Source organism: Sinocyclocheilus grahami, unplaced genomic scaffold, assembly GCF_001515645.1.
Source record: "Sinocyclocheilus grahami isolate Dianchi unplaced genomic scaffold, SAMN03320097.WGS_v1.1 scaffold1401.1, whole genome shotgun sequence".
In the NCBI taxonomy this organism is placed as follows: Eukaryota; Metazoa; Chordata; class Actinopteri; order Cypriniformes; family Cyprinidae; genus Sinocyclocheilus; species Sinocyclocheilus grahami.
In genome coordinates this window covers 47,885-73,395 of record NW_015506580.1, presented here as the reverse complement: position 1 = coordinate 73,395, position 25,511 = coordinate 47,885, and the positions used below count along the sequence as shown (strand labels likewise).

The window sequence follows — 25,511 nt, the reverse complement described above, 5'->3', positions numbered from 1 at the left end:
TGTGTCTTGCCAACCATTCCATGTGTCTGTATCTAATAAACCCCCGACTTCCTTTATCTTTCCTTCTTTCCCTCCCTCTCTCTGGCTCTCTTTCTGAATCACTTACTCACCCACTCTGCCCTTACAAGGAAAGGCAGGCAGGGTTGATGTCATATGAAGAATGTTTAAAGAATCCAAAGGGGGCAAGACTGCGGGAGAGCGAGAGAGGTGTTTGGTTTGTAATACGCATGACCTGTGCCAAAGACAAACGAGAGACAACTTGTTTAGATGGAGGGATGGTGTCATTCCTTTAGGAGACATGTAGGGGGAGGGTCCAACGGCTGTGCATCTGAAAGAAACAGAAGTCGAGACTGCAGAAAAAAGTTATCATCGAAAACACAGTTTTTCAGGCCTACAGAGAGAGATAGATGATTAGAAGGAGAAGGAGACAAGCAAACAGGTAAGTCCAAGCTGTTTTCAGTACAAGACTAGCCTGTTTGACCTTTTTATTTAATCACTGTCCAATGGCTTTTACGGCTAACAGGTGAGGTAACCAATGAACTGAATAAAAAATGAACGACTAAAAAAGCAAATTATATATTTAATTAAACTTATGGGGGTTTAATCAAGATAAGACAAGTAATTTAGAAAAGTTAAGGCATTTATGTATTTATTTCAGATGCTTTAAGGATTGAATCTAATTTTCAAATCATTTTAAATGCCACAAAACCTATACTTGTTCAAATAAAACTTTATTTTTTATGTTATATAATATAATATATTATATAACCAATGAACCACATATATTACTCGCACGTTCCAAGTCTGACAACCAGAAAGTGTCCATATACTCTACGTTTTGCAAATACATAAAAAAAATTTTTTCGAATTTAAAATATTTTAAGATTAAAAATACGTTTTTATCTTAGTTTTAAATGAAGTATACCTATTTATGCAGTTATTTAAACACAAAGTTTTTTTCTGAAATACTTTTCCTGTAATATGTGCTTTTGCTATTTGTTTTCTATTAGGTATGCTATTTTATGACCCCATTATAGCTGAGAAGATACAGTACATCGTGTACTGTACATGTAATATATCGGCAAAAATTCGTTTGTCACATTTGACCATTTAGCGTTATTTATTATAAACTGTGTATTAAAGAATGCACAAAAAAAGTGATTAAAAAAACTTTAAACGCTTTAAAGCTGAAGAAAAAACTTACTGTGCAGATCTCTTACCAGCAGTTTAGTCATCATTGGCCGCAGATTTTGTCCCACCTCCTGCGGTCAGGAGAATGCGGAAGCGTGAACCGGAAGTGTGTCAAGACTCGGTACATTAGGAAAAAGTTAATGTGGGCAGATCAGATTCGCTGATGATCATCCCACGAGAGCTTCTTAGAATTACCAGAATAATGCCTAACGCCAACACCGCGCTATAAAGCGATACAATTAAGAAAAGATACGCATAAAGGGGAGATATTTATCCATAAAACTAAAGGGATCGAAATTAGACGCGGTGTCTGCATTAGAAAACCTGTAACGTTAACGTTACTGTTTTTGGCATAACTGCACCTTTCGAGAAAAAACGAACAGTGTAAGTGTCTTTATTTAATCTTTTCTATAATGTTTAGCCAAACTTATAATGACAGCGGTTTGTCACAGGATGACTGAAATCTGTATTCGCCTCAAAACCACAAGCCGTATGCATTCACAGTGGTTTGTAGTCATTTGTAAGGGAAATATGATTATACTCTATGACATGGTACGTGTTGTTTGTATGGCTTTTGACTCGAAACGTATTTTAACTCTGAAAATGTTTCATAGTCGCTTTGTAAACTATTCTGTCATCAGTGAAGAATGTTTTGTATGATATAACCATGGATGTAGTGAGGGGTGGGGCGCGTGTATAATGTTAACTAAATGTAGTTCATCTTATTCGTAAATGCAGCCACCTAAAGTTTCGTGGCTGGAGTTTGTCAAGACTGTCTCTGTAATGTTTTATTCAGGGGGAGCTTTATTATCTCTCTTGTTCCTGGGTTTCCAGTCAAGATATCCTTATAAGGTGAAAGCAACTTGTTTTAGCTCGTACTGCTGCGTCTGATAAGCGACCGACCGTCAGGAACAGCCACACAAAGTTTCCGGCGTCTGAAGAACGAGTCTGCAAATACATGTTATGATAATTCAGTATTTAAGGCGAGAATGGTGTAATCAGGGCCGTTTCTAGCCAATTTGACGCCCTAGGCGAAATCCCTATTGCCCCAGTAAATTGTAAATTGACTGTTAAGATAAACATTTTGCACAATTTAGTATCTGTAATATCATTGTGTTGCCACTAGATGCCTGTATAGCCCTATGTAACAATCCCTAGTGGCTAAGACATTGCACGTAATTTACACACAAATCACACATAAATTAATTGTATTACATTTTGATTTGGATACTATATACTATACTACTACATATTGTTTAGATATTATCAATGGCTACTTTCTTGTTTCTTGAAACATTGATTTAAAGTGTCAGTTATTGCATTATTATTTCAGTCAAACCTATAAAACCCCTTTGTTACCCCAAACTACATTTAAAAGCTTTATCAGTGGCATAAAAGTAACCAATGCAGCTACTTAATCATTTGCTACTCGTTAACGCGTTAAAGTCCCCTTTAAATAACGTGACGCTCTGCCCTCTATGACGCTGCTCCCATTAAGCGCTGTTGGAAGTGAATGAATTGATTCAGCATTTCGACACCTCCGTAAGGATGCATTTAACTCGACGAAGCGGTCTAATAAAGGATGTATTGATCTGGTGAATTAGCAAATTTTACTATACAAATATTTTTTAACTGGATGTTAAAGTTTATATGGGAATATTACATGACACGCTGATCCTTTAACAATGCATTGGCGCAAAAAACGCACACCTTTTGGACAAATCTGCCACAAATATTTGGACAAATGTGCCACAAATACTGCCTAAACGAAATACTGATTTTGTGCACTTTATTTACTGTACCAATATTTTAAATTGGCCTTTGAACTTAGCTTTAATGAATGAATGCAGGATTTCTCTGCGTGGAGCCCCTAAAGATAATTTACGGGCCTTTAGTGTGGTTTAGGATTTCCCAGTTCAATATGTGCTGAATGCAGCCGTCGGAATGGCATGAGAGATATAATCATAAAAGCATGGTGCCTCCAAAAATGTTACTGATCATGCTGTTGAAAATATTTTTGCTCTCATTTAGTTTTGAATTAAATCTCAATATTCAGTGCAGCAGTTTGTTTGTAATAATGAGGAGTGCAGCCAAGCTGGTGTTGATAATGTCATTATAAAACAGATAGTTCCGACTCAATTCTGATTGGATGAGCAGCAACCAATACGGGTTGACAAAGTTGATATATTAAAAAGGAATTGTTCACCGTAAAAAAGAAAATTTACTCACCCTTAGGCCAAGATGTGGATGAGTTTGCTTCTTCATCTGAAGAGATTTGGAGAAATTTAGCATTAGCTCATTCGGTCACCAGTGGATCCTCTGAAGTGAATGGGTGCCGTTAGGCCTGGGCGATAAAACGGTATCGATATTTATCGACGGTACACCCTGCGATAACGATAGAAAAAATATTCGATATAGCGCACGATATAGGCACTTGCTATGAGTGGCGCAGACCGCACACACAAACACGAACACATACTGAATTGAGTGCTGTGCCTGCCTGTGCTGAGGAGATTGTGAATTAAAAAAAAGAATATTAGTCGAATTTAAAATAAACATTTGCATTTGAATGCAAAAATAGTACAATCGAATGTTAGGTTTGTGTCTGGGAGCATCATTAGTGGAGCGCGAGATGCGGTGATGATGATGTAAGTGACATTGTTGAATTTTAATGTTTTGTTAGTCCACAAGACGCGCAGTTGCTGCGTTATTCAAAATATTAGAGAAATATAGTAGCTCAATGCATTGAAGATTTTGATTAGGTAAAAAGCAGAAACCAAGCCATTCACACAGAACGCATATTCAGCGCATTTTTTAGACAGACAAATGCGAATGCTGCACTCACGTCTCACACAAGAGATGTATAGAAAGCCCATGCAAAGTTAAAACAGTTTAAACTTTTAGAAAACGCGTCATATTTGTGGAGGTTTATTCCGTTTCACTGCATTTTATATGTTTTTATAGGCAATCTGTGTGATGGGTGATTCGGCTCTTTGTATTAAGCAATGCATAAATACATGATGCTGTTTTGTTCATAATTATTTATGCAATTTACGAAATTATGTTTGATTTATATGAGTTAATTGCAATGCACGTTGTAATGCACGTTTTTCTTTTTATAGACAGTTATTTCCTTTGCGTTGGCAATTTAATGCGCTGCATTATTTTGCTCATTGCGCCCTCCTGTGGCTTCGGGAGACAAGCCAAAAGTTTCCTTCAGACCTATTTAATCTGCATATAAAACATTAGAAATTAGATATTTGTTAAATTTTTATTTTGTGTTTGATTCTTAAAGCAAAAAATATTTGTTGTTTGTCTCAATAAATTGGGTTAATTTAAAAATACAGTGGTTAAATTTAAACTTTTTTTCTATTGCTCTGTTTTAAAAAAGGTTATAAAAAATGTCAATAATTATTGATACCGAACGATATGAAACATTATATCGTTGATACATTTTTTAGCTATATCGCCCAGCCCTAGGTGCCGTCAGAATGAGAGTCCAAACAGCTGATAAAACATCACAATAATCCACACCAGAGTCCTCCATCCATAATTTTGCTCGGATAAAAAAAAAAAAAGTAATCTTGACTGAATCAGGAGAGAAATAATCATAGATCAAGTACTGTTTACAAGCTAACAGTTCTAAACAAGTGTGTCTGTGGATTTGGATATGAAGAATTACTTACTGGTAATTTCACTGGCAAAAAAAAGTCCACTGAAGCACAGCTCACAGCGATATAAATTTCAAAATAAGCAGCTTTCTGTTGGTCAACGTGATGAATCAGCATTACCAACTTGTGCCCATTGCAAATTCTGTGTGGGGAAATCTTTCGCCCTCATGCAAAATTTCAGATCATTCTTATTAAAATTACTTGATTTCACCCTTGAAAATTTGCAGAACAATGTTAAATATTATTGGACCTTGAGTACATTTACTTATTTTACTAATTGTTTTTTTTATTATATTATATTTTTTATATTGGTTTCACTGAAGTTTTCTATTACATGCCAGTCCTATGAGTATCAAGAGAGTTATTTCTTGTGGCTTTTTTAAAAACATAGAATGAAATATTTTCATATCAAGAATATGTTTTATGTGTCACAGAATGACACACTTTATGACGTAATGACCCCATTATATGCACCCCTCCCCCATGACGTAGTTATCCAATCCTGGTATGCGAGCCAAGCATAACCCAAACGGATCATGGGCGCGCCACGATATTTTCATCACAGTCACCCAAAACAATAGAATCCCGCTGCTTCTGGAGTTGCCACTGTACCAAATTCCAACCGAGTGTCTTTGATCATGCTTAAACTGGATTCAGGAAAGGAAATTAGTCCAATATTAGTCATTGTAGGCAAGCATTGCGATAGGAGTCATTTTCCATGATCAGAGACGTCAGGAGACATTATCTTTCGAAACAGGATGTAAGTTGTGGTGTCATACAAAGTGGTAAGTTGACAGTTCACTGTTTGTCACTGCATAAGTCTCTGTATAAGGTGAAAAGAGCTTTTTTTCCCCCTGAAAACTACAACTGATCAAGATCAGTCTGCTTTATTTAAACACACAACAGTTTTATCTAGTTGTGAGCTCTTATCGACATTCTGTGTGCAGCTACTCTGCGACTTGATATCATCTGTAGAGGAAGCCAGAAAATTGCAATGCAAATAAGTACTCTCAGTTCACAGCCATAGGAAGCCAGAGAGGAACGATGACACATTTGTTTTGGTCTACGGTTGATGTGTTAGACTTCTTACTTACATCTATCCATTTAGCTGACAGTTTTATCCAAAGCATGTTATGAAGAGCTATCTGGGCACCGGCATTCACAGAAGAACATTACTCATTGCAATTTCAACATGTCCCGTTATTTATTTCTTGTGTCTCCAGTGTGGTGAACAGAATGTTGAAGTGTTTGCATGTCTCGTGCACTGATCCTCAACTAGTTCCCAAGTTTCCCTCGCAGGCCACAGTATCCATCAAGGCTGCATAAGTAGGCCTCATGGAGCCAGATAAGCTGCGTCGTCTCCTTTCCACAAAAGAAGAGCCAGTCTCCCTATATCACATAGTCATTCTGATCAAGTGATGAAATGCAGACACATGCGTAAGGCCATTGGAATCTTTATATTGCAGCTGTTTCTCTTTCCATCACACACACACACACAATGTGAGAAGGTGCTAGTTCGATCAGATCAAATCCTTTACTGGAACTCCAAAGTGGGTAATGAAAGTCACAGTGTTTTCCATGGATAGGGTTTTGACTGGTTTGAACTACATTGCGTTACAGTTAGACTGTTGTTTAGCATGTGATGAATCTCCTCTCACTAATGTATTGTCTTCACATTATCAGAGTCTAGCAGTGTAGCCAAACCATTACTGTACCCATGAAGACCAAACACACCAGCCAAATCTGGCAGCTGGTGACCTCAACAAGCAGAGAACATCCTACGTTACTCTTAGTTAGGACTAAGGCTAGGGTGATATAATGAATATTTGCAATATATTCACAGTGGTTTTGCTGGTGAGATAAAATAAGGCAACATAATGAATATTGGGATGTTTTTAATGTGCTTTTTATTTGACCGTTAAGTTTCATTAAAAAACGTCATTATGGCCTGTTCAGACCAATAACGGTAACTATATAACTGTAATGATAACTTTATTAGCATCCACACCAACGCACTGTGACATTGTTTATTATAAGCAAGTGATGCAGTTATATTGACTGCCACTTTAAATGCTCAAGATCTTTAAAGTCAGTCGGATGGATTCTGATTGGCTGTCAATGTTTTTTTTTATTGTTTCGCTGGTGGAAAAAATAGTTCTGAAAGTGATATTATTATAGCTGATGTGTGGACTTTTCTGTTCTCATAAAATTAGAACGATTATTAAAATGTTTTAGTTTCAGTTATCATGGGCGCTTTCCTTTCATCAAGACTAATTTTATGATCCTTTCTTGTCTTGATGGTTTAAATATCTCTAATTTAAACTTCAGTAGCAAATACACCAATATGGGATATGTGTATTGTTACTGATAAATACAAAAATTATTATTATTATTTTAATTAATTATTTTTTTTTATTTTTCAAATGAAAATTATTTAATGTACTATTGTAATGTAAGAATTAATTATTTACAGTAATTGAGTCAAAACTGAACTTTTATATCATCAACATTTTCACAGAAGTCACAAAATTAATACATTATATAATTTTATAATAAAAATAAAAATATATGGATTCTATGTATTTTTATATGGAATGAAAATTAAATTAAATACTGTTCTTTTAAAGAACAACAGTGTGGAAAATCATTTTTACTGTATATTGCTTCTTTCAATTTGAGTCTTTTGAAAAGGCTGATATGTTTTATGTTTTGACCATCCCTAATTTGAACTAAAGAAAACAGCTGGCCAGAATGAATCATTCCCCTAACACATATTGATTGTCAAGGAGCGATGGATTCATGGTTGTACCAGCGCTAAAACTAACGGGAGATGTGGCCAACTTGTGGGTCTCCTGTTCTCTATGGTGCGCTTAGAATTCAACTCTGAATTAAGGATGTGGTTATCCTTTCCATTTTGCGGCAGAGGACACTCACAAGAGTAAGTCATTGCTGTTTGTTCATGCTGAGGTTTCCTTACTGGAACATTTTTTTCAAGTTCATTGTAAGTACCGGCAAGTTTGGATTGATCTGGCGATGGAGGCTATGATGAGAATATATGATTTTTTTAACCTCAGGGTTTATGGCTTGTTTTTTGTCCTGTGAGAATATTTAATCACAGCATGCACCTCTACATTATTAAACTCCACATCTGAACCAGAGAAGAAAGGTGAAGAATTTGCACTTTACATGTGACTGCCTCTCACTGCACACTCAGACCTGAGGACTAAACATAGTCTTAAACCTCTTTTTTAGCCTCTCTTTTTTGGGCCGTAAACTGTGCTTCCACTTATGGTTATGCAGAATCCTTTAAGAGCTTCTCAGATTTGGAGATGGTTTGGTGGACCACATTAAAGCATCTTTAACTGTTACAAGAGTGTCTTAAATCAGTTATGAAGGCAGGGCAGAAGAGATCTTTACCTCAGACATTTTGGGAATATTTACTAACTGGAGCTCTTCTTCTCAAGCCAGAACATGAAATCCGCTGGAGCTTGTGGTTGTGGTTTTGTGTGGGACTCAATTGCTAAACAATTCATTATTACTCTCCTTGATAAAAAGCATTTGCTAATATAGATTTGTATGGCTGTCGGTGGACCGAACTGCTTTGCGATATTTACATGTGTGTCAGAAATTGAGTTGGACATGGCCCGAACAAGTCAGGGGGAGGAGGAACTTGCAATTAATTGGTGTTTGTTTGGCACAAAGTGAAGTGTGAAGAGTTGTTTATGGTTGCTGTAGTGCAGCATGACTCAGTACTAGGGCTGCACGATTAATCGAATGCGATTGTAATGCGCATTTTGTTAGTAAAGCCGGTTCTGTAATCAGCAGGAAATCATGATCACGTGCTTTCAGATGGAGCAGAATTTACTACACATAGCCGTAGTTCACTGACAAGTTACGCCAAAAAAATTGCCCAATTAAAATCTTAATTAATATTAAAAATACAATTTTATTGCGCGATTATGAAATCGTTCGCGATAATGACCGCTGTTTGCATAGCTTCTCAGTAAACTACGGCTCTGTGAAGTAAATGCTGCTCCATCTGAAAGCATGTGAAAAAAACACATTTAATAACACAATTTTACTCCAAACTCACTTCATAACATCAGTAGAGTGTTTGAAATAAATCCTTCTGTGAGATGATGTATGTGGCTTCTTACACAGAATCAAACATAAGGAGGAGAATGCGAAAGACGAATAACTTGGTGTTCACACGGCGTCTGAAATGCGTCTCTGTGTGTGTGCGCTTTGCACGTGTGCGGCAGAACTGAAGAGACGCTGCGCGAGCGCTTCAGGTGTGAGTCAGACAGTAAGAAGAGACGGCAAAGAGTTGTTTTCTGCAACTTATTGCACTTAACTCTTTTTAATGTCAAGCAATTCTCTGCTATATGCGTCAAACTAAAACTTTGACCTTTTGCAACGTTTTGATTTAAGTAGCCTATTATTAAAATGATTCAGATATCGCATGCCCTTGCGATATGCATATTGCGATATTTACATTTGCGATATTTCGATCATTTCGATATATCGTGCAGCCCTAGTCACGTTGAATCAATGAAAGCAGTTGAATCTTCTGTTTATTCAGCTGCAGCGATAGGCATTTTCTGGGTTTCTTCTGCGAGTTTCAGCGCGAGAGCGCCCTCTGGCCTTTGGATGGAGATTTACTGCTGATCACAGAACCGTGCTTCCCTGTAAGATACGCATGACAATCGCAGCTTCTGTCGAATCTCGATTCCATTTCGATTTATTGTGCAGCCCTACTTAGTACTGTACCATTCAGTTGATGTATGATCACAGTTGTGTATATATCAGCTATTTTAAAACGGCTTTGAATGGAGCTCATCCAATCCGAATTTACCGAATTTATAAAACTGAAATTACAAAATACGGTACTGTGTGTTTGCAGTGTCTCAGAGCGGCTCTGTTGCAGTAAATGCTGCTCCACACAAACTCCATCTCTGCATAGGCTCTGAGTTTGAGACGCTTTAACATGCATTTTGGAATGTAACATGTACCAAACAGCTTCCCATAATTGTAATGAGAAGCACCTATCAGCAAAAGACAAGATTTAAGGTCTCTCTGTGGTTTTCTGTCAAAATGTAAAGAAATTAAGAGAGCCATAGATGTTAGTATTTAAATTTTCCAGTTGTAATGTAATACAATGATTATTTCTCAAGTTGCTTTTTATTTTACAGTGAAATAATATAATAGTATATTTTCTGTTGTTTTTACAGTATTCTTTTATTTAGTAGTAAATAATGATAATAGTTATTATTGTTATTATTTTATAGCCATATTGATGTAACAACACAATTTTGGCAGAATTGTGCAACCCTTACAAAAAAGCAAGAAGGAGGCAGATCAAGTGAATGCAGTTATTATTATTATTATTATTATTGTTTTTTTTTTTCAAGATTAACATAATAATTTCATGACTATAACAATTTTTATGTTTTCATTAATTCAAGGCAGGATAGAAATCATGAGATTGACCATAAATATTTGATTTAATTAAAGAATTGTATTTTATAATAATTGTATTATTTTACAAACATGTCTTCACGAAATAATGCTTAGGCCTAATATTTTTCTGTTTATGCAGTATACAGACTCATTTATACTGAGCTCCTTTGCTTTAAAAAAAATTGAAAGCTAGTTCTCCTATTTGTTAACATTTTGTTACCATTTTCAAAGTGGATGAGTTCATTTGAATGTTTCACTCAGGTTCTCTTGCACTTGTTCTACAGAGCACATTTCAGGTGAGAAAGTGTCAGTTCTTTTTGAAATACTGAACTGAAACGATGAGAATGAGAGTGGACTACCATGCGATGCATGTTTCCTTCCTACCTGACCTAGAATAACATGATTTGTCAGGTCATAACATGGTAATCAGGATAGAATAACAAAAATGTGGCTCCAATTAGTAAAGCTAGAAATGAAAGATGTTCTTTAGTCATGAAATCCTTGTATATATCATCTGCCTCGGAAGGCCACAATGGGTTAAAGTAGAGAGATAATTGACTGGGACAGAACAGGCTGCATCTGATGTCTTTAAAGTGTTTGCCATCATCCATAATTCATACTTTCAAAGTAGGAGTCTTTGATTTGGTTCACTGGCTGTATTACGAGAACTATAGAGGGAAAAAAGTAATGACTTAGTCATTGGGTCAAATGAGACTTGGCTCAGCGGCAGCCGGAGGAGGGGGAGGGGAATGAGGTAATGCCATCGTTTTTAATGGCAACCATGCTTGAGGTAAATATTTGCGCTTAGCTCATGCCATGAGAGCACTTCTGCGGTATATCACATCCACATGTCTCAAGCACTCTAACTGTTTCTAGTTGAAGCTCAGTTGACTGTACCCCGAGGCCCCATAATGGGAAAGTCATGGTATGACTTCAGCCCTGATAACCTCGGTTTGGAGAGCTTGCTTGTGTGCACACACAATCGAAACACAAATTATATCCGCCAACAAGAGCACATTGTATCTTTGTACTGTGTTTTTGACCATCTGTGTTCTGCTTTTAAGGGGATTTTAAGGGGTACTATCATGCCAAATAATATTTTCCTTAATCCTTTGATATAAAAGAACGACTTGTACAATGAAAATGTATTTAAACTCTCAGAACTCAAAACATTTAATTTTTAGAAGAGCATCTTATGAAACTAAAGACTGGAATGCACTACACAAAGAATCACTTATTTATACCATGTTTACACTTTGTTGGTTATAATGCAATGATTTGTGAGGATGCAGAAGCTCGTGTAGCTGATCAAATTTTTTTTCAAAACTGATCAAAAGTTTCGAGTAGATTCCGACAAACATAAAAACATCTAGCTGGCCATTGCGTTCACATGATCAACAGACATGTCTGTGATTGGCTACAAAGCGGAACGCCTCAAAAACAACATTGCAAATCTCTGATGCTCTCTGATGTAGAACGACTGGTATTGTTATATTTTTTTAATTTAAGTATCCACTTGGTACCAAAATACCTAAACACCAGGTGAACTAATGAAGTAAAACGTGTGAAAGTTTGCTGAACTCTGTGCTATTGCTGGTTGTGTGTAGCACCTACGGCTCTGCATATCCTTCTGATACATCCCAATAGTAGGAATGAGGTTTATTTTAACAAGGTCCCTGTTCATTGTGGTCTGAGCATGAACAGATTTTGCAGAGAGGCTATTATTGAAGGATGGGCAGTTACAACTGTATTGCTCATTTAACATATGAAGAGGGCATTCTTAAAGGTGCAGGAGCAAAAACTGACCGTTTAATTACAAGGCTTAGATAAATGGTGAAAACACTAAAATGTGTAAACCACTCATTTAGAGCTGTGCAAAAAATCTAATGAGATTTTTATTTACTACACAGAGCCGTAGTTCACTGACAAGCTACACAAAATCGCGTTCAAAATCGCAGGCGATTCATTGCCGATTTTGAACACGATTTTGTGTAGCTGGTCAGTGAACTACAGCTCTGTGTAGTAAATGCCGCTCCATCTAACAGCACGTGCTGGAGATTTACTACTAATCACCAGAAGCGGCTTTACTGACGAGATTCGCATGAAAATCGCATTCAATTTTTTTTGCCCAGCCCTACACTCATTTTAATAACATTATAAATTGACATCAGGGGACAAAAAATAAAAATAATGAAAAAAAAAAGTGTTGCGTGATCCCGTTAAGAAATGAATTATTGAACGCTGAATTCTGAGAGTGAGACTTTTCTCTGGATATGAAACCAAGTTAAACAAAGTTGAGGATATGAAACAAGTCAACATAAAAATAGTTAACATAAAAGTACCTGAGATTTACATAACAAGAAGTGAAATGCTTGGCATCTAATTCATGAAAATCACTCTTCCAGAATTTTGGTTAAGGATTTCCTTGTTAAACCTCACCCAAGTTATGCAAAGCGTTTGTACACGGAACTTTTTCAGAATTATTTAAATTTGGTTGGACATAGAACCGTTTGCAAGTTATTCACGTTAGTTTTAGTTTAGAAAGGAACTTTATTTATGATGAAACAGAGAACTGCATTGTTCACCATGATGTTTTTACTTCCCTGTAATTACTGTGAACTCGGATGCTCATCTTCAGCATCACTTGGTACATATAAACCAGCCAGATGTTAATGTATAATGTTAAGAATATTAAAAAGGAGAACATGCTCATGTTCATGGTGTTTCAAAGCAACATTTTCCAATTTAACCCAGATGGTTGACTAGCTTACTTACAGGTGGGCGGCTCTCTTGAGAACCGATTCCGCATGAGTAAAACTGTTTCAGACACCAAAGCCATAGACCACTTACAAAAAGATTTTCCACATGCTGTACTGCCAAACCAAGATCCATCTTGGTGATCTTGAATTAGTTTTTAGGACATTAACTTAGCAGAAACTTTAGCTGAACTGTAAAACTTATATTGTTGTCATTTTCAGATCAAGATGGCTGACTCTAACACCGGCAAGCCTATGGTGGTCACTTCCTCCGTCTCCCTCAAAGTTACTGCTCCTTCTTTCTACAATCAACCCAAAAAGTTTGCGTCTGTCGCTCCTCCACGCCCCAAAGTACAGATGGCCCCATCACAGCCCTCGTCATTTGTAAGCACTGGTGTAATTGGACGAGTTGGAGAGATGCCCCCGCCCCCTTCAACTGTTTGTGAGGGTAAGGCAATTTCCATAAAAGGTGAAGGGTGTAATTTTTAACTCTTTCACTGCCAGTATTTTTGAAAAAAGTTGCCAGCCACCACCAGCATTTTTGATGATTTTCACTAAAATTTCATGGCCCCTAGAATATATTGTTTTATGAATATCTGAACATGCAATACATCAAAATAAAGAAAAAAATCTGTTTTATTCTAGCTTCAAGCATTCTTTTTTTATCAACACTTTATTGTAGTAAGTTGCTGTCCACCAATGTTTACCATCCAACCTGACAGAACTGGAGAGGCTCTGCAAGGAGGAATGGCAGAGGATTCCCAAATCCAGGTGTGAAAAACTTGTTGCGTCTTTCCCAAAAAGACTCATGGCTGTATTCGATCAAAAGGGTGCTTCTACTAAATACTGAGCAAAGGGTCTGAATATTTAGGACCATGTGATATTTCAGTTTTTCTTTTTTAATAAATCTGCAAAAATGTCAACAATTCTGTGTTTTTCTGTCAATATGGGGTGCTGTGTGTACATTAATGAGGAAAAAAAATGAACTTAAATGATTTTAGCAAATGGCTGCAATATAACAAAGAGTGAAAAATTTAAGGGGGTCTGAATACTTTCCGTACCCACTGTATATATAAAAAAAGCCACATTTTGAGCAAAAAACACAGAAAATCTAGTTTTTATCAAATATTACATCTGGATCATATTAAGTAGGATAATGGAAGCAAAGATGCAGTAGATCGCTTCCATCAGCACCCCCAAAGCTTGCAGTCCTTTACCACTTCCTGGATCGACATTTCACTCGGTAACATTAGGCAGTTTTCATTTATATGCTGTTTATTGTTGATCATCGCATTGTTTTTCATATGCATATGCATACATATGACATTGCTCATTTCTACGTCTTCCTCACGTGTGTTTTTGATCGGCACATTCTAGACTCATTCAGGAGATGCGTAATAGCGCCCCCGAGCGTATAACAGCGAGAACGCGGAAACCCGGAAAATTCTGTGTTTGGCGAGGAAAGAGTTAATAAGACAATCCACAATAAAGAACCAAAAAAAGTCTTTCAAAAATCTAGTTTCGAACACGTGCCAAATTCGTAGAAATGTTCCCTTTGTATAAATATTGTTTTATATGAGAAATTAGACATCTATTTTGCGTTAAACAGGTTGTTTTTTAAAGTCTGTGCTTGAAATAAAGCTGCTCCTAATTTTCATTGATGACTGCAGTGTTAATTATTTTAATTATAGGCCTATAATTTAATTTATAAATTAATAGACCTGTTTTAAAAGACCTTTTTAAAAACATTTTAAACGAGGAGTAAGAAAAATATTCGCTTTTGAGCAAAGTGTTAAAAGCGTATAAACAACCAAGTATGACTTGAAGGATTAAAATAGCATTTTTCTGTCTTTACTTACGTCTGGCATATTCATCATCTGTGTTGTCCATTAAATACCAGTCCTGATGATCTAAATATTTATTTTTCGTACGAGAAGCAACAATGTACTGAATGCTAATGTAGGTGCAGTATGCAGATAAGCTATGCTATCATGCTTTGTGTTGAGGTGAATGAACAATGCAGAAAGGGATTGTTTTGTTATTGTGTTTTGGTGCGAGTGTAATGAAATTCGCTGCCTCTGTTCATTAGACTTTCCGCCCCCTCCTCCTCCACTGGATGATGCAGAGCTTCCAGCCCCTCCTCCAGAATGCCAAATCATACCCCCTGTATCTGATGCCCCTCCTCCTGCATTCCCAGCACCGCCCCCAGTTGCAGAGGACCTGAACCTCCCTGCATCTCCTGAGGAATTAACCTCTGTACCTTCTGCCTCCTTCCCCCCACCACCACCTCCCCCTCCTCCCCCTCCTCCTCCTCCTCCTCCCCCTGAGACAAGTGCAGGTGTCAGCTCTCAGGTAGGTTTCCAAATATTTGATTTAATTTCAATTTGATTTTAATCTCGACCAGTTTTTTCTTGCCCTTATATCATTCTCAATCTCTATGACTTTCTTATGTCTTTTCCTTTAAGATTAAAATGCTATTGCACTATACTGACCACAGTTTCTTCCCTTTTCAAACCTATATAACTCCATTCTGATCAGTGATGCACCAAAATGATTCATTTACTAGAACACCGAGACTGAAATTAAAATGTTCATTTAGCTGAAAACTGAAAATAACAGTTATTTAATAATCAATTAATCAAATTTATTTAATAATCAACACTCAAATAAAAACTAAGTCGTATACAAACATTTAAATTACACATTTTTATAACTTTCTAATGATATAATGACTTTTCTGCTCCATTTAATTGTTTAAATATAAACATTTAAACTTGCTTTCATGACAAATAATGAAGGCATCACTAACAGTTTAAGTATGAACGTAATATATATTGCATATATTTAGCAAAATGCTCCTCTCTAGAGTTATTTTTTCTATCTGACTATCAGATTTTTTCTTATGGACATTAAATGGCTTTCCAGAGATAAATGTAACGTTACGTGACATTGTTTACAAGCTAATATTTTTTAGTGGGAAGCAACAGTTTGAAGTTGCTATGAATGAACAAAGACGTCAATCTAACTAGTCGGTTGCTGTTCAGGTAGTTGACCATAGTGCCTGATCCTGAACGTTTTGTAAATTTTAAGGTGTCTGATGACTCTTTCTTTTCTACTGTCGAGTAGTGCAGTTATTTGTCATAGAAAGGGCATATTTCTGTAACCGCAAGACTGTAATTTGTTTGTCTTTCTCAGCTCTTCCAGATTTCTAAGAGCGTCATCCTTCTCATTTTGAATTCACACACCTATTCTGCCCTTTTATTTTCACATATAATTTGATCAAATGACTAACTAGGCATTAATTATAATCTAGGAACACTTCTCAAAAGGCACAGTTTCCTTCATCCTTATTTATATCTGTTCTTCACACTTTTAATGTTCTCTAGATTGTTTTCAGCTCTGACCCTGTCATTTTCTGTTTCACATATTCCTTTGTTATTGCTTTGTACTCTGTCCCACCCTTTTATTGCCTCACATTTATATACTCTTGTTCTCTTTTTAAGACTACGTCTGGTTTCGTGGTTGATTCACCCTTTCTTGTCGTTCTCCTCTCTGACCTCTTCTACACCCACACTCATCTTGTCTTTTTTTTCTATTCTCCCATATTCTCTCTTGTCGCTTGTTTTGTTCTCCATAGAAGCTGTTTGAGAAACAGACCAGTTTTGACAGGCAGCTGGGCTCTTTGACCAATATGTTATCAGAGATGGAGACTAGCGGACCTTTCAATCCAAAGGTAAACGCAGAGCCTTTAACCTCTTATCTTGACTTTCAGGGTTTAGCTATTTCTCATTAATTTTTAAACCTTAATAGAATGGTTTGCCCATAAATGACAATTCTGTCATAATTGACTTACCCTCATGTTATTTCAAACCTTTTATGACTTACTTTCTTTAGTAGAACATAACAGGAGATATTTTGCAGAATGTTCATGCTGCTCTTTTACATACAATGAAAGCATACAGTGGTGAAATATTTCAGAACCACAATAAAAGTAGTCCAAATGACTCTCTAACAGAGGGCGAGGCTGGGTAAATAATATTATGAGTAAAACTTAAGTATTCATTTTTTGTGTAGGGGTCAACAGCTACTGAATTTTCGATGGCTGATGTGAGTTTTAGAGAGCAAAGTGGCCGATGACCAATATATTGTCGAAATATATTTATTTTACGTAATATTTACTAAATGAAATATAAATTTGAAATGAATAAATGTGTAAAAATTTGATTCTGTAATCCCATTATAATATTTTCACAAATAAATAAATTAAACTAATTTAAGCTAAGCATTTTGTTTAAATGTTCCATTACCATAACTGGATAAGGAAGGAAAAAAATTTGCAACATTCTGGCGACACAATTTAGAGACTTTTAAATTAGTTTTTTCCACATCAGATGTGTGACTTATTTCTATTTGTGTTTGTTTGCTCAGTTGCCTAGCCAGTTTTCATCAGCACCAGCACCAAAGCCAGCACCACCTCCACCGACAGCTCCTAAGCCTGCCCTTTCCTTTCTGCCCCCTCCTGAGCTGCAGGATCGTCCTCCCCCTGCCCCTTGGGCTGAGGAGCTGCGTGCCCGAACACGACCGGCCAATCAGAACACAGCGTCTGCCCCCACACCTGTACAGTCATTTACTAAAGGCCCAGCTGTTGCTCCAAAGACCAACTTCCCTCCCAGTCAGCTAAATTCAAATTTTGGTTCCAAAACAGTTAGTCCAGCACCTTCTGGAGGCGCAAGAGGGTTTAACCACGCCGTTAAAACCCCCGCCCAAAGCTCTTTTCCACCACCTCCACCTGCCGCCCCTCCCGCCCCTGTTCCTCCACCAGCGAATATTCCTGCCCCTGCACCTACATTCAATCACTCGGAAACATCTCCCACTGGCAGTCAGCAAAGCTTTGCTCCGCCTTCTCGTGCTGCACCTAAAACATCGCCCGTCTCGTCATTCAACAGACCAGCAGGAAACACAGTTCCACCAAAGGTGGGTCTGCTTTAGATTGTAATGTGATGCAGTTAAATAAATAAAGATAACGTAAGGTAACAAAATCAAAACGAATTCAATAAACTGGAAAATAAAGATATTTTGTGAAGAAAGTACCAGTATTCGGTGGTAAAAGACTAGTTTTGCGGTTTTGGTTAAGGTTAAGTTTTAGGCTTTAGTTTAGGGAATGCAATGCTGTGTTAGAGCCGTCTTAAATTTTGGTGTCATGTCAATCAAAGCGCATTATGTTTTATGTCAGGAACAAGATGTGATGCAGAACTGACTTTGCAGTGTAAAGGCAGCAATAAATGATTAAAGAGAAGCATAAAATAAAAGACAATAAATTGAATGTGCAAATAAGATATTAGTTAGATTTTGAATGGTGAAAATTGTCTTTGTTTCAGCAAGGATGCATTAAATTGATCAAAACTGACAGTAAAGACATTTACGTTACAAACTATTTCTATTTCAAATCATTTTTGTTCATTCAGTCTTTCTGTTCATCAACGAATCCTGAAAATCAATCACATAAAAGTTTCCACATAAAACATATTGATAGTAATAATAAATGTTTCTTGAGCATAGCAAATCAGCATATTAGAATGATTTCTGAAAGATCATGTGACACTGAAGACTTCAACACTGAAGAATTCAGCTTTGCCATCACAGGAATAAATTATATATATTTTTTAAATTTGTATTCAAATAAAAACATATTTTAAATTGTAATAATAGTTCACAATATTACTGCTTTTACTGTTTGGCACTTATATATGCCGTTTCCAGATGTGAAACTGAAATGCTCTTTAAAAACGAATGTTTGAAATGAATGGAGTCATTTGTGATGCTGTTGTATTTCAGGTGTCTGGTTCAGGTTCAGGTCCTGGTGGAGCTCCTCTCACTATGAGGGAAGTAGAAGAGCTGGAGAAAATGACTAAGGACTTTATCAAAGACATGGACAAGCATCCTCCTGTGATCACCTCTCCAGCTACAGGTACACCAACACTATCAGCTCTCCTCCTACACACAGTCACCTCCACCTTGTGTACACACCCACACCCTTATGATTTGGTTTATCTTTTTTATTTATTCTAATTTCAGTGATTTCCTGGGTTTGATGGTAATTTAAGCCTCAGTCATAGACGTCCATATGGCTCTTGTTTAACGCACAGCAGACAAGCTGTGATAAACACTGACTGTGCGATGGTGCCAGACTTCTCTTGCTCTTTCTCCGTCTCCCCCACTCTTTATCTGTCTGTGTAGGTGTTCAGCTTGATGTAGCTTCTCTATCTCAGTTTATTACTCTATTAGCAGTGTCTAAACAGTACAGCGCTTCACCTCTCCCATGTCTGGATCTCTCTGGATGAGTGTTGTAATGATCTCACTCTGTCTTTGTCAGTATTGAGTTGTTTTTTTTTCTTAGTAGCTTAGATGTGTAAGCAGGTGAAAGCTAAAAATACTTTTTGATCAGTTTTGGATTTGATCAGCCTACTTTCACATACAACTGAAATAAAATGTTTATTGGTGTTTTTATGTTCAGTGTTTGTAGGTTTATTTTTAAGACTGATATATTGTTGTTCATAGATTGATTTAGTCTTTTATTGCCCGGTTTGTTGTTATGATCCTTCACTTAGCTCTGCCCCTCCTTGTTGCTGTTGCTCAGTCAGGCAAACATCACAAAATGCCCTGTAGAAATTAGAAATGGAGATTTGTGTCAAAGAGCAACTTCACCCAAAAAATGAAAATTCAAGAGAGCATTTACTCACCTTTGTGCCTTTTCAAACCTGTATGTTTTTCTTTTATCTGTGAAAAGCCCATCCACTTTTTCAGCGGAACTGGTTCTAGAAGTATTTTTCTCATAGGGATTTTAAAGTCTTCATTAAAGAGCCATGAACCAAACCAGGCAGCTATGAGGTGAATCACAAAGTTCTGTTCCAGATGTATACCACATTATTAATATTATTGTTATGCACTTTTAGTTTGTTCCTTAGTCTTATTTAAAATGTTCTTTCTGTTCTCATGTTATATATGTTTGGACCAAGAGCTCCTAGAAAAACACAACAAATTCCTTGTGTGTTTGCACACACTTGGCGAATAAAGCTTATTATGATTCTGTTTATCAATAAGGTGAGAACCATACCCGTTATAAACCTAAATATACCCAAATTAATTGAAAAGTGTACTATCTAAGTAGTAATAGATTTTTGTTGTCGTAATGATGACAGTAGCGCACACAAAAGTAGTAGCTGTAGTTCTTTTGGTGGGATTTGCTTGTCGCGATTCTCTGATTGGTGGAGATTTTTCAATTTTTTTGGCAAAATCATTGGTGATGTAGTTTTTCACCAAGAATTCCGCTGTTAAACGTGACTGTTTAAAAACTAAGTTGAAATACTACAGACTGGCTTCGACAAAAGCAAATACCATCGATTAACAGCCTCATAGCTCACAGTTGGTCTGTCTTCAGAGGCTTACAAGTTATCGTTAAAAATCAGTTCCTCTATGGAAAAAATTAATAGGATTTTTACTTCTATAACTGACTGATGTACTCTATGGTGAATGACAAGAGTTGCTGAAGGTTGAATTGGTCATAAATGTTGTTAAGGCGGGGCTTAGGGTCAGTTAGTGAGGCTGTGCTGTTGAACTGAGACCTTTTAAAGCACAACAGGGACCTCTCCAGTCACCCAGTTATCACCCTAGAGACTAATCTGTGTGTACTGCTCCATAATTAACCTTTCTTTACCTCATAAATCACTCCTTGTCCACAATCTCTAATTTCCAGTCTTAATGTGAACATATTTTTCCTTTCAGAGGTGTGTGGTAAATGTGGAGAGGCTCTGTCTAGATCTCAGCCAGCAGTAAGAGCGATGGATAAACTCTACCACTCACATTGTTTCTGCTGCGTGACCTGTCGGCGTCCTCTACAGGGCATGCAGTTCTACGACTGTGACAGAACGCCTCAGTGTGAGGACTGCTACATGGTGAGGCAAACCTGTTTAGACATGTGAAATGACATATTTTTGGTTTGCATTTTTTGGAATCAGGAGAACATTATAGATATGCACATGTTAACATGTGGGAACTTATTCAGTTACCCATTTTGTTCATTAAAGCTTAGCAATGTTTTTCTTACTGTTTGTCTTCGGGTGTGATTTGTGTGTTTCCAGAGTTCTCTGGCTGTGTGTTCCCGCTGTGGGGAGCGGATCACAGATCGTGTCCTGAAGGCGGTGGGCCAGTCTTTCCATGCCCACTGTTTCCTCTGCTCTACCTGTGGCTGCACCCTGGAGGGCGCTCCATTCATCACCGATGACAAAAACAACCCTTACTGTGTCAAAGATTACCATCGGTAAGCTATCACCATATCCCAGACCTGTCACAGCTCTCAGTTATACTCTAGAGCATTTGAAATAATTATCACATTCAGTCAGTCATCAATGTTATGAATAAATCGGTGAGATTTAATATGGGTTGTTCTTTAGCTATGGACATTTATGGACCTATAAAATGAAACTTCCTTAAACCACAAGTTTCGAAATGAGTTTATTTAATTTGGGTTTAATTTTGAGGTGGGAATTAATTTTTATATGTTTTTGCAATGTTCATTTCTTAGTTATCTACTTACGTATTCTAAATACAATGAAATGGTATTTTCATACTTTTTGTGTAACTGACTTACAGCATGATTGGAAGTGATGCACAACATTTTTCTGTACTCAATTGATATTACCTTTTTTCTTCATACATCATGTCTCATATTTTACCTCAGACATGCTTTGATAAAAGTACACTACCTTTGAGGGCACTTTATTATTTATTTATTTATTTAGTCATTTATTAGACGCTTTTATGCAAAGCGACTTACAAATGAGGACAACAGAAGCAATCAATTGTAGTATTAAAACAACTAAAAACAGATCCAAAACTAAAAGCTAAAACTTTATAAATACTACCTATACACATTTTTAAAAATAAAGAAATTAAATAAAAATGACAAATGCATACAACAAAATGTCAAAACTTAACATTTAAATGAAAAACAAAAAATAAAGCTAAAAACAATTCAAAATATTAAAGAACAAAAGGTATAAGAGTATAATAATGATTCTAACATGACACTAAGCCAAACACCAAAAAAAAAAAAATACATATATGTGTATGTACAACCACACACACACATACATATATACTGTATATGTACATTAGGGGTGTGCGATATATATCGTCTGCAATAATATCGTAATTGTTGTTTTAACGATGTGCGATTTGACATTATCGAGTATTTTGCAAAAAACATTCAAAACATCCCTACAGAGCGCACACATACATTACGTGAAGTCTAGATTAGTGCGTGTGTGCATTTAGTGTGTTTTCTTTCACTGCATGAGTCAGTCTATTAAAATGCATTTAGAATGATCACAAATTATTAATATTAGAGGCAATTTTTTTTATTGTGGTGGAAAGTTTTTATATGAAATGATCATATATTAAAACCATAAGTAGTATTTTCATACAATTTGTGTAGCTGGATTACAGCTCAGCTTGAAAATTTGTTCACAAGTAATATTACATTTTGTTTTCATAAATCACATCTCATATTTCATCTCAGATGTGCTCTTCACGTTCTTGACAACTGCACAGTTTTTTTAGGATTTTATTTAGGTTTTTTTTTTTTTTTGCATTTTATTGGAGCAAAGTTGTTTAGTCTGATGGAAATTATGCAATTCGGGCAATTGTAAAAAGTTTATGCAAATAATTTTCACACTGTTTATACAGTCGTGGTCAGAATTATTGGCACCCTTGGTACTTTTTTTTCTCACTTTGTATTATGTTTTTTGTCATTTTTATGATGGATTTTCATATTTGAAGATTGAAAGTCTGACTATGATAAGAGTAATACAATAAAATCTATAAACAAAAGTCATTTTAAAATAGAAAGGTAAATGTTAAAAAAAAAATCTGTTTTAATGTGAACTTAATATAACACAAAAAAAAGTTTTTAATAGAATTTATAATAGAATAAAAATAAAAATCAACTCTTGGGTCATAAATGTGCCTGAAGTTGAATAAACACCCATAAAAAATTGTATACAATGTTAAAAAATAATTTTTGTATATCATAACCTCACTCCGTCTTGTTCTCTCCCTCAGCCGGTTCTCTCCTCTTTGCGTAAGCTGCAATGAGCCGATTATTCCCGACCCTGGAAGTGAAGAGACAGTCAGGGTTGTTGCCTTAGAGAAGAACTTTCACCTGAAGTGCTACCGCTGTGAGGTGAGAGGACACTTCCATTTGTGACCTTTACCTATTTGTACCAGCCACAGATTACAAAAATGATGCTTCTTAACTTTCAAATAAAAAATGTTTACTTTCTTTCATTGCAGGATTGTGCTCGCCCCCTTTCCATAGAGGCAGACGCTGATGGCTGCTATCCATTTGATGGCAGAATTCTGTGCATGAAATGCCATACCCAACGTGCCAAGCAGGCCAAACATTGATTGGTGGAACTTGCCACAAACCTAAACCAAATTTAAGACACATAATTGGCTCAGCTTTGAAAATAAGTTTGCCGAATGTGTTTGTGAGTGTTGTACTTCTCTCTTTCATTTCACATTGTCATTTTCTCATTTTCCTCATGTTTGCTCAATGACAGTTTCGTCTTCTTTCGACAAAGCTCTGCTGCTTTTTCTGAATGGCCTTATTCAGAACTCGGCCAATAGCTTGCCCTCTTTGCCCAGGTGTCTTTCTGATAGGGCTTGATGTGTGTGATCAGTGTTAGTGCCTCCATGTTGACTGTTACGTACGGCAGTTTTTACCCCTAGATTAATATGTAAAGTGTTAGCGAAGCGATTTTTAGGGCTGTTTTTTTGGCTGGAATTTTTACTGTAGAGGCTGATTCGGTGCAGAGGTAATGTACTGCACTGCCGTCTCAGCTCAGCGAGCTGTACGACTCCCAGCATGCCTTTAAAAAAAAAATTCAGAACATCCATTAATTGTACCACAGCTGACTACTGAGGTGAGACGTAAAGTCTGTTTATCCACAGCCATCCATGCACTTTCAATAAGGCTTTCCGAAACATACCTTGTAGTTGATGAGAAGGGCTCTGTGTGAAATGTAGTCGCGACAAATGTAAAATAAGCAAAAACAAAGGCAGGGAAAGGTGAAAGAACAATGCGATTTGTGTATTTGTCATGCGTGCTTCATTTATAGAACAGTTTACCTGTAAATGAACAAATATTTTAAGAAGCACATTCGTTTTGTCCTAAAACATATCGAACTAAATATGTGACGATACAGTTGAGTAAGTTTGCATTGATTATCATAGCCAGTATCAGTTGTTTTTCATTTCATATATTGCCAGAGGTGTTTAGCAATTGCACAAATGTAGGTCAGTTTGATGAAAAAGTATCTCCAAAGAAAAGCACATCAGCCACTGAGCCCGTTGTTATATTGGCTTTAAGGTAGCGCTGATATTACTTTGAGAATTATATCTGTTTTACATGGCTCAGAAACATTTGTTTTGTTTTATTTCTCTATGCACCTGTTTCCCTCGACTCTCTTGTCCAAGAAATTCTCATATTTGATGTAACCGAATAAACCGATGGCTCCCATCATAAAAAATCTTACATGACCAAATCCAACACATTATGCATGATTTGTTGTTATTGTTATTAGTGTTTTATACATCATGTTTCACAGTTGCCTCATTTTCATGCTGGTATCACAACACTGCTGAATTCAGTATGCTGTTATTGACCATTTGAACACTTGTGGTTTAGCCTCCTTGTATTTACCATTCACCAGTACTTTGTCTTTTTTTTTTTTGTAAACTGAACATCTAAATTCCTCTTTTAATATGTGAATGTGTGCATGTTTACGGTCGAAAGTATGCCAACGTGTTAATTTTGCTATAATTTTTTTTTTCCACATTTTTACTGTATTCTGAACTAATAAAAGTATGAAATTGATAAACAGAGCACTTTTTTGAGCTGTCACTGGACCTAAAAGATGTTTCTTGAATGTCTCAGTCTTTTCCCATCTTGGTCAGTTTCATTTTCTTCTTAAAGTAATGTGTATTTTTGAAGTTCCGTGTATGTTTATGGTTTTGTCATGGGACGGCTTCCAAACTAGTTCGTTCCCACGCAATGTGTGACGTGCTCTTTTGTGGTTTTGTTCCCCTCACACCCCCTCAGTTCTTATCAGCCCGCACCAGCCTCACATACACCACTGATAGTCAGTGCCGACGTCTGTGCATGTAAAAATGTCACATCGAAGGTATATAGAAATGAATATTAACTATGCCACTTCCTATACCGAGGAGCTTTGAAAATGTGCTTGCAGGTTTTTTTTCCATTTAGTGTTTGTGTTTCCTCAAGTTTAACTTGGGTGACTTGATCCAGTTGATGGATTTTGGAGCAAAATCATCTTCTGGCCCTCATAAATTTAAGAAATGGTGAGATTCAGGA

General features: G+C 36.5%; 1 protein-coding gene across 4 annotated transcripts; it reads left to right on the top strand.

Annotated features, from left to right (window-relative positions):
• The first annotated feature begins 246 nt into the window (after positions 1-246).
• On the top strand, positions 247-25,063 carry zyx (zyxin). 4 transcript variants are annotated; one of them, XM_016256180.1, is made up of 10 exons: positions 247-439; positions 13,301-13,526; positions 15,168-15,430; positions 16,716-16,811; positions 17,507-18,052; positions 18,914-19,046; positions 20,861-21,030; positions 21,217-21,395; positions 23,198-23,318; positions 23,429-25,063. In XM_016256180.1, the coding sequence occupies exons 2-10, from the start codon at positions 13,307-13,309 to the stop codon at positions 23,540-23,542; spliced, it is 1,842 nt and encodes a 613-aa protein (XP_016111666.1). In that variant the 5' UTR covers positions 247-439; positions 13,301-13,306; the 3' UTR covers positions 23,543-25,063. The 4 variants fall into 4 exon arrangements, with proteins under 4 accessions (XP_016111666.1, XP_016111665.1, XP_016111668.1 ...); XM_016256179.1 differs by lacking the exon at positions 247-439 and adding an exon at positions 1,278-1,575; XM_016256182.1 differs by lacking the exon at positions 247-439 and adding an exon at positions 2,029-2,043.
• The last annotated feature ends 448 nt before the right edge of the window (positions 25,064-25,511 follow it).